This window comes from Bidens hawaiensis, unplaced genomic scaffold (genome assembly GCF_021521415.1).
Source record: "Bidens hawaiensis isolate Kalapana, Puna unplaced genomic scaffold, B.hawaiensis_p1.1 tig00020254_1, whole genome shotgun sequence".
Classification (NCBI taxonomy): Eukaryota; Viridiplantae; Streptophyta; class Magnoliopsida; order Asterales; family Asteraceae; genus Bidens; species Bidens hawaiensis.
This window is the reverse complement of record NW_027493085.1, coordinates 29,510-39,520: the sequence shown is the minus strand read 5'-3', so window position 1 is coordinate 39,520 and position 10,011 is coordinate 29,510. Positions and strand designations below refer to the sequence as shown.

Genomic DNA, 10,011 nt, shown 5'->3' with positions numbered 1-10,011 from the left:
GTTGGACAATCCCAATTTGGCCCCAACCATTGACAATTAGCTTCTACACAAAATTTTTTGTATCTTGAAAATGTTTTATTGTTGCTAAAAACATCTCGTAACATTCTTTTAAAATTGTTTCTTTGCGTTCGATCACGTTTAACCCATCTTGCACGGCCAAGTTGATAATATGTGCAATGCATCGGCTATGAAAAAACGCTCCATCACAAATAGGTTTATACTTTAATTTTAAATGGCCAACCGCGGCCGTATTGTTGGACGCGTTATCAAACGAAATTGAAAAGATTTTATGTTCAATCTTGTATTGTCGAATGACTTTATCCAAGAGTTTAAAAATATTTCTACCCGTGTGCGGGTAATCAAACAATTGAAACGCAACGGTTCGTTTCATCATTTGCCACGACTCGGGGTCAACCCAATGAGCCGTCACACAAATGTATGAGTCGGGCGAACCATTAGGTAACCGACCACACATCCGTTGTTAAGTTTACACCAGTTTGTAAGTTTGAAAAGTATGAAATTAGTTCGGATTTAACGTTTTTCCAAGCTTTAAGACAATCTCTTCTAAGGGTCGAACGACTTACGTGTTGGTAGCGTGGTTGAACATACTTTTGCATCATCTCCGTGAATTGAGGGTTGTCGAAGTGGTTGAAAGGAAGTGTATTTTGAATCACAAAGTTTGAAAACTGTTGACGTACAGCTTCAAGGTCGTACGTAAACACCGTTCCTTGATTCGTCATCTCCGGCTGCGAACTACTTCCCGATTCGTCCTTCAAGGCCTTGCAAAAGGGCCTTTGCACATGCGCTTTTAAAGTGGAGTTTGCATCTTTGCCATAAAACTTCAAACAATGTTTGCATCGAGCTTTTTGGCTACCGTTAGACATTTCGCATAGGTCGAAATGTTGCCAAACATCTTGGTTTCGTTTCGTGGGGATGACCCGAACGACCGTTTCTCCCGTGTTCGAGGCACCCATGTTGACGGATGAAGCAGCACTTTGGGAGGCCATGATAATCGACTACGAAATAAGAGCGTATGGAGTGGTAATGTGGTATAATTGAGCGTGAGATAACAAAATAATCGCGTATGAAATAAACGTTTAGAGCGTTTGGAGCGTTTGTATAATCGAGTGTGTTCTAACCAATACCCAACCTAAACTATATATAGATGTTTGTGGGGGTAGAATGGTAAATAAAAAAAAAACGGTCAAAATTGAAAAAAACGGCTATATAGCCGTTTCACAACGGAAATAAACCGGTTTTTAACCGGTTAACCGGTTACTAAAAAACCGGTTAACTGGTTTTTCTATAACGGTCATAAACCGGTTTATAAAAAAACCGGTTAACCGGTTTTTTAGTAACCGGTTATTTAAAAAAACCGGTTTTTTTTATAACCGGTTTGAAAACCGGTTTGGGCTCTAAAAACTATAACCGATATACAAACCGGCGGTTTGTAAACCGGTCAAACCGGTTTTTTAAATAACCGGTTTCCGGTTTAAACCGGCAAACCGGTTCGAGGACCGGTTTTTTTGACCACCTCTGCCTGGATGGTTACATTTTTTTAAAAAATCATCAACAACAGCTTATAATTTGGATGCGTTTTTTTCACGGTCTCTCTTTTTTGGTAAAACAAAATTGATGAAATAAGCTGATGATACTGATATAACAATTTTTTATCGACTAAATGTTGCACCGTGAGGTTTGAATCATTCTTTTGTTTTACATCTTAATCATCTTAGTACTTCATCAAATAAGTAATAACTAAAAAATTAGATCATTTCTTGATTTATGATTGTCATCCTTACGTAGAGGCAATGCTAATCTTTTCTATATCGCTCCAATTTTACCGCCCAATTTTTTGTGTGTCTCTTCTAATAACAAACTAACAATAATAATGTATATGATACTTTTTTTTGAACGAAATGTATATGATATTTAAAATCTCAGATAAACTTGCATAGTAGCTGGCAGGATGATAAATGCATTTCATGGTAATGAACGTCTTCTTTTTACAGGATGTTGCTAAAGCTACCACGTCCCCTTCATTTTTTCTACTACACGCATTTCCTTCCTCAACTTTTAAATTAATAAAAATCAGACCATCTTATCTTATTATTATTATTATTACTACTTATACTAATAAAAATAATGATGATGATGATGTGTCCTAACCACATTCATTCTAAACTTTAATTTCCCTCGTAGTTTCTAATATCCACTCTTCTTAATCCATGTTATCCATGGGTCAAGTGCTTAATTGGTATGACCCATTAGTTGTAACTCATATGAAAAAAAAGGTATTTAATGGAATTTAGATGACAATAACTTTAGTAGCCCGTTACATCTAATTTTACCATTGGATATAGAAAGTTTGACCATAATTTAAAAAAAAAATATAAACTATTGAATATCTATAATAAGTTTAAAATCAAACAGTGAATTATTTAATTAGTTAATTAATGATCTACGAACAATTATCATATAATATTTAGTGACTTATGTTCATAATAAATATTTAATTATTTTTGTACTTTAAATTTCGTTGAATAAATACAATATTTATAATCTTACAATTTGTAAAACACTATTTAACTTACATTTATATTGATCATAAAAACATCTTTAATATGTTTGGGTACCAATAATTAATTTTATGTTATCTTAAAACATTATTTCAATCTTAAGAAAATGTAAATTTTAAATATATATGTAACATTTGAAGTTTGTGTGATAATATTTAAATTCAAAATAAAATCCATAAATTACGTATGATTAAGTATCTAAATTTTGGTCATTTGACAAAACCTTGTGTAATACACGGGTTCAAAAGCTAGTTATATAAAGCAGGAATTAGAGACATCTTAAATTTTAAGATGTACCAAACTGCTTTATGTACAACACATAATGCATCTAAAATATAGTGTTTACTCACAAGTATTAAGCAAACTTTAATTCTTCCAAGATATACTTACAACTTTGGTCCATCAAATGGCTTTGCACGAGTTGCGCGTCCAATTTCGGACTGCGTACGCATTGTCATCAGGTGATATATGTACCGCCACTGACTATGCGTTCAATGTCGTGCGGACATCCAACTAGTATATATAGATAAAGATCAGGTGATGGTGCCACAAAATGTGTTGGAGTTATGTTGTGTGGTAAGCTGGCTTTGATGGTTTTCACTGTCTATTTTCATGAGTTGTTTAAGTTCGAGTTAGATTCATGCTATTTGTTTGTTTTTTTAAAATATTTTTACAGCTACTACAAATTTTCAATTATGTTTATATTTGCTGCAACTATGTATCATGATCACAACGTTTCGGAAAACAAAATAGACCTAACACTCGGGTTTCAATGTTCAAGTTTTACAAGACCGGCTTTACCAACCTAATAAATGTTGTTTTAGATATTTTAGTTTTCTTATATGTTAAGTCTTTTTATTTTGACGAATTTATTTTATGGGTTTAATCTTGGTACAAACTGAACCTACGTTAGTGCACTGCTGCAACATGACGGCTATATAAACAGATTTGACATGACCGGTAAACCACGTTAGTGCACTGCTGCAATTGTTATATTAAAGTTTTAGATGAAGTTACTTGCCACGTGACACTCCTTAGCAATACTGTAGAAGAAAAGTCGCAAATTGTTATTTCTATTTTCTAGAATGTGACTTAAAACGTTGAATCATACATGAAGAGATACTTTATATACACGAATTCACACCACTTAATCAAATGCCATTTGGTAAGAATAGCGTCTAGAAGAAATGATATGAGAATAAATTTTACCTTTTGCCTCATTGCCAAACGATGGTGGCGGTTCAAAACGTAGTCTCTTTAGTGAGAGGAGACAAAATCTTGGTTAGTAGAACCTTCTAGCCCGGCCAAAGTTTAGGAATTATGGGACTGTTTGGAGCTGCTCCTGGGTCGGGTCTTGGAGGACCGGCCCAATAAATAAAAGTGAGGTTGTGAAAGTGATGATCTATTTTATACACGGTCCTACCGTGAGTTAGGTGCCAATAGTATGCATGCCCAACAACCGTTTATTATGAATTTGAATAAGTGAGTCACGCTAGAGGTTAATATATTTGGTGGGAAAACGGAGATGGGTAGACTCGCCACAATGGAAGTTTTAAACCAAAGAAAGTGCATCGATGGTATTAAGTGGTGTCCCCCTTTGTGAAGGAGAACAAGAATCGGTTGATCATATATTTCTATCATGTTATGTGGCTCCAGTGATATGACAATTCATTAGTAGTTAGTGCGGGACCATCGGTTTACACATTTGAATTCACCGTGTTTATTTAAATTTTCTTTTTAGAAGTTGGAGGTATTTGGGATTCCTTATTTTTACCTCCTTATAACTTATGACTTGTTATAAGTTAAAAAATAGTGTTTGGGTTTTCTTATTATGTGAGAGGAAATGTAATAAGTTACACATTTGTAACTTATGACTTCTCCTTATAAGTTCCCAAACAGGATTTTTTTTCATAAAATAGTAGGTTTAATATAAAAAAATGGTTTTTAGGTACCTGGCAATAAAGCAAATGGTATTTAGGTATCCAGCCATTTGAGATGGCTAGTTTGGATTCCTTTCTCCTAGTGGTAATCCACGTAAGCAACAACGTGTAAGTGAATGGTGGCTGGATCAGCCATCTGACATGGCTAGATCCAACTTTATTCCCTTTGTCACATAGCGTCACAGGATGAGACCAGCCATTTGAGATAGCTGGTTTGAACTTACATATCCAATCATAGATTACTTATTTTGGCTAAAAACATGGACTGTTGTTCCGAGATCAACCCACCAATTACTACTTTTAATCTATTTGCAAGCACCTTAGAGATCAACCCACCAATTACTTTACTAAAATTCCCATTGTTATAAAGTGTCTAAATATTAATTTAAGAATGCTCTTTCAAACATCCCCAACACATTTTCAAAAATAATAATAACCCATCATATAATCATATAACATTAATTAATTTAACCAATTCACTAAAAACTAATTATGGTACTTAAACAAACCATATGTCTAAATGCATGCAAATAATTAATATAGACTAAATTATCCAACCTAATCCAGACCACATCTATTGTGGTTCTTGAACAAGGGAAAGTGCTTCCCCGCAAGAGGAATTCGGCAACTGTACTGCGTGTGGCCGTGTTTACTAAACTAAAACTCGATTTTCCCTTGACCAGTGTTCCATTCGTAGTCGACACTAAGCAAGAGATAGAACAAATCATTCCATGCCAATTTCTCCTTAATCATCAAAATTTTCTCGCACGATGGGGAAACACCACCCGGGTTGTGTAACAGTCCATGCAAATCATGTTGTCATCTTAAAAAATAGTACACCCGTGAGTCTGTGACTTGCTATGATTGGAATGTAAGTTCAAACCAGCCATCTCAAATGGCTGGTCTCATATTGTGCTGACATGTGACAAAAGGAATAAAGTTGGATATAGTCATCTCCGATGGTTGATCCAGTCACCATCTACATACACGTTGTTGTTTACGTGGATTGCCACTAGGAGAGAGGAATTCAATCAAGTCATCTAAGATGGTTGAACTCCTAAATACCAATTACTTCATTGTCAGATACCTAAAAACCATTTTTTTTAATATTAAACCTACCATTTTAAGAAAAGAATCTCCCAAACAGCCTCTTAATTAATATATAAAATAAATAAAAATAAAAATAATATTGGTCGTCCCTGAAATTATGTTCAAATTCTCCGTGCCGTTCTGACCCCACTTCCAGGTTTAGCCGACAGCAAACGCAGACCAAAACACTCTTTCTTTCTTTCTTTCTCGTACACCAACAAACAAACACATTCTCTTTCACTTTACCCACTCCCAACCCAACCCAGCCCATTATTATCATGGAACCCTAGTTAGTTTTTAGTTCTCACTTCCCTTTACCATGGGTAACTGTTGCAGATCTCCGGCCGCCGTCGCCCGTGAAGACGTCAAATCATCCAACCACGATCACCCCACCATCAAGAAAGCAGCCCAGACCCAGATCACAGTTCTCAATCAACTATCCTCCAAAATATCTATAGAAGACAAGTACATGGTGGACCGGGAGCTGGGTCGAGGTGAATTTGGGGTTACCTACTTATGCATAGATCGGACCACAAGGGAATTGCTCGCCTGCAAGTCCATCTCCAAGCGGAAGCTGCGGACGGCCGTGGACATCGAAGACGTGAGGAGAGAAGTGGCGATCATGAAGCACTTGCCCAAGAATTCAAGTATCGTGACGCTGCGGGAGGCGTGTGAGGACGAGAATGCCGTGCATTTGGTTATGGAGTTGTGTGAGGGTGGGGAGCTTTTTGATCGGATTGTGGCGAGGGGGCATTATACCGAGCGCGCCGCTGCGAATGTGGCCAGGACTATGGTGGAGGTTGTGCAGCTTTGTCATAAGCATGGAGTGATTCATAGGGATTTGAAACCGGAGAATTTTTTGTTTGCGAATAAGAAGGAGAATTCGCCGCTTAAGGCCATTGATTTTGGACTGTCTATCTTCTTTAAGCCAGGTACATTATGATTAACATATGAAGCTAAGGGTTTAAGATAAGTGTGTGTTTGGATGTGCATTTGAAAGTCATCACTTGATAATTGAATAATGGAAACGTATTAAGACAAATTGATTAAAAAAGAGTAGTGTGTACATCGAAATAGAAGGAAAACGGGCAACGAACTGCGCTGCCAGCCCTTTTTGGATAGGAAAACTAAGTATTTTAAAAAGTACATTCATATATCTTGTGGTCATAACATTACTACCTGCTCTGTTGGACACGACTAGTTAGTCCCACAACCTCCCGCGCAAGGAAACTAAAACTATTAAATGCAAGTAGTATAATGGGAATAAGTTAATGAGTTAAATGTGAACATAATGGACTTTATTAAATGACTATACAATAGACATTAGTGGAATGTATAAAATTACCATTTTTGTACAATGTTGATCAATTATGACTTGCGTAAATCTTTTTAACGATTCGTTTGTGTAGGCGAGAAGTTCTCTGAAATTGTTGGAAGCCCGTATTACATGGCCCCTGAGGTGCTTAAACGTAGTTATGGACCCGAGATTGATATATGGAGTGCAGGAGTTGTTCTTTACATTCTATTATGTGGCGTTCCTCCATTTTGGGCAGGTAATCTTTACATTCTATTTTCTAGATGATTGATATATTTATCTTCGCGTATTCCTTTTGCTGCTTTTGTTTCATGGTATAAGTTGATTAAGCTTTGTTAATAATCTAAAGTGAGTTTTGAAATGCAGAATCTGAACAAGGTGTTGCACAGGCTATTCTGCGTGGTCAAATAGATTTCAAACGTGAACCATGGCCCAGTGTTTCTGAAGGTGCCAAGAGCCTTGTGCGCCAGATGTTAGAGCCAGATCCAAAGCTTCGACTCACAGCTGCACAAGTACTCGGTATGCTTGTTGTTCAAACTTATTAAAATAATGAAGAAACTTGAATGTTTAATTTCAAGACTTCGTTTATCCTGTAATGCTGTTTGATGTATGGTTTTGGTATGTGCAGAGCATCCTTGGCTCCAAAATGCTAAAAAGGCGCCAAATGTACCACTTGGTGATGCTGTGAAGTCAAGATTAAAGCAGTTCTCGTTGATGAATCGGTTTAAGAGAAAGGCTCTAAGGGTTGGTTAAATGACTCTTTTCTCCTTGCGTGCCGGATTCATAGCTTTATTAACGTGTACTTGTGATGTTTTAGGTTATTGCTGATTTCTTGTCTAATGATGAAGTTGAAGACATTAAGGAAATGTTCAAAAAGATTGATATGGATGATGATGGTATTATTACTACCGAAGAACTGAAAAGTGGACTACAAAAGTTGAATACACCGCTTGCAGAGTCTGAAGTGCAGCTGCTTATTGAAGCTGTGAGTCTAATTAAGCTGCATGCTTTTAAATTCACTTTTCTTGCACACTAAAACAATAACGATGTGTTCCCGAGTTTTATAAATGAAAGAAAAGAAAGGAAAGAGTATTAAGAAAAGAAAAGAATCAGAGAGAAAGGGAATGGTTTACTTAACTACCTTGTTTTCGAGTTCGAAAGAAATTGAAAGAAAAGTGAGGATTTTGTGTGTTAAAAATCATTTCCTTTCAAATCTCTCCAATTTGGAAGGATTTAGATCTCCTTTTCTCTGTATTTGTTTCCTTAAAAAAACTGTGGAACATGATTTACTGACATCCTCCCAAATCATTTCTTTTTCTCAATAAATGAGACTTGAGAACACAGCGTATGCAAATGGTTTTTTTTTTGTTTAATTAATCCTGCAATCATTCTAAGTGCCTAAACTTGGAAACTTAGCTGAGTTTGAAATTGGCCAAAAGGGTCAAAGTTGTCCAAATTTTTGTATTATGGTTATATTTTTGTGAAGTATAGTTTTCTAAAGTGGGACATCATATATCTTCCTAATGCCATGTGGTTAGGCCTGAATCGAATGTTTCGTTAACCGTTCATTTATGTTCATTTACTTAATAAACGAATGAACATGAACAAAAGATTTTGTTCATTTAGTTAAACGAACGAACATGAACACATGTTCGTTCGTTTACGTTCTCTTATGTTCGTTAGTTTACTTTTGTGTAGATTCATTAGTTTAGTTATAATAATATTTGTGCCCAATGCATAGTTTTTCACATTACTTTTAACTGGTTTTAGCTCATTTACATTCGTTTATCTATGTTCAGTTGTATTTGTTAGTTTACATTCATGAATCATTAATTTATATTGTTAACGGACACGAACATTTCCATTTTCTTAACGAATGAACACAAACAAGAAAACTCGTTTCTTTTTATTGTTTTGTGTTAGATACTTCGATCATTTGTACAGTTAAAGTCAAACGAACGAGGCTTTTACTCATGGTATTCAATCATTGTTTGGTTGCAGGTTGATACTAATGGGAAAGGTACTCTTGATTATGGGGAATTTGTTGCGGTTTCACTCCACCTTAGAAAAATGGCAAATGATGAGCATTTACACAAGGCTTTCTCATACTTTGACAAAAACGGTAACGGGTACATAGAGCCACAAGAGCTTCAGGATTCATTAATGGAAGATGGAGATGAGGATGTTTCCAATATTGCAAATGATATCTTCCAAGAAGTCGACACAGATAAGGTAAGGGCATTTTTGTCATTAGCCATGTTTAGATCCATTACACGAGTCTCATGAACGTATTTCATGTGTTGGATGATGCAGGATGGTAAAATAAGCTTTGAGGAGTTTGTTGCTATGATGAAAACAGGAACCGATTGGAGAAAGGCGTCTAGACATTATTCAAGAGGACGGTTCAACAGCTTGAGTGTAAAGCTGATGAAAGATGGTTCTCTGAATCTGGGGAATAATGAGTGAGTAATTATTGTTTGGATTTGTTTTGTAATTATGTTATAGGTCCTTGTGTTTGGCTTGTTTAGATTTGGATGACAGCCCCATGTTGTTGCATGTAAGATTCTGGGCTTGTTTGGGGAATCTTTTAAAATTGTTGGTGATTCAATATATTCTTGTTAAAAGATATAGATTGTCTTGTAGTGTTATAGACTCAACCAAGTTATTGTATTGTGTTGTATGGTAGGTGTTAGTTTGCTTGTTTAGTCCATGAAATTTTTTAAGCTGGCATGTATTTATAGAGAATGGAACTTATTTAAGCTAAACTCTTAGGTCTATTAAGCTACCCATAGTTTGGGTGGCTTATGCCTTACGGTTTACAGCGTGACAAATCCGACTTTGAGGTTAGGCTTTAGTGAATAAATTGGCTATTTGGTTTACGGTTCTGACATGAGTAGTGATAGTCATGTCCTGTCTTGAAGCTTCTCCCGAGTGAAGTGGAAATCGGCTTAATGTGTGGTTCTTTTATGGAATACTCGGTCAGCTTCATTATCATAGCAAATGACGGATCAAAACGTGTTTACAAGTAGTTTTGTGTCATGGCCTTGTACTTTTATGCACCTAATCTAGATGCAACATTGTGCTTTTA

The 10,011-nt window shown here is 36.0% G+C and overlaps 1 protein-coding gene and 1 pseudogene across 1 annotated transcript; one reads left to right on the top strand and one right to left on the bottom strand.

Annotated features, from left to right (window-relative positions):
- Window positions 1-1,760: 1,760 nt before the first annotated feature.
- Window positions 1,761-1,852, bottom strand: LOC143560243 (U6 spliceosomal RNA; annotated as a pseudogene).
- Window positions 1,853-5,883: 4,031 nt separating this feature from the next.
- LOC143560242 (calcium-dependent protein kinase 13-like) lies at window positions 5,884-9,531 on the top strand. The gene is made up of 7 exons (XM_077048583.1): window positions 5,884-6,540; window positions 7,018-7,161; window positions 7,290-7,442; window positions 7,552-7,667; window positions 7,741-7,908; window positions 8,925-9,155; window positions 9,237-9,531. Exons 1-7 carry the CDS (start codon window positions 5,928-5,930, stop codon window positions 9,387-9,389), a joined length of 1,578 nt encoding a protein of 525 aa, XP_076904698.1. The 5' UTR covers window positions 5,884-5,927; the 3' UTR covers window positions 9,390-9,531.
- The last annotated feature ends 480 nt before the right edge of the window (window positions 9,532-10,011 follow it).

Coding starts and splice junctions, on each gene's coding strand:
- LOC143560242 (XM_077048583.1), top strand. CDS start 5,928: ATGGGTAACTGTTGCAGATCTCCGGCCGCCGTCGCCCGTGAAGACGTC. Junction 6,541..7,017: donor GTCTATCTTCTTTAAGCCAG/GTACATTATGAT, acceptor TCGTTTGTGTAG/GCGAGAAGTTCTCTGAAATT. Junction 7,909..8,924: donor TGCAGCTGCTTATTGAAGCT/GTGAGTCTAATT, acceptor GTTTGGTTGCAG/GTTGATACTAATGGGAAAGG.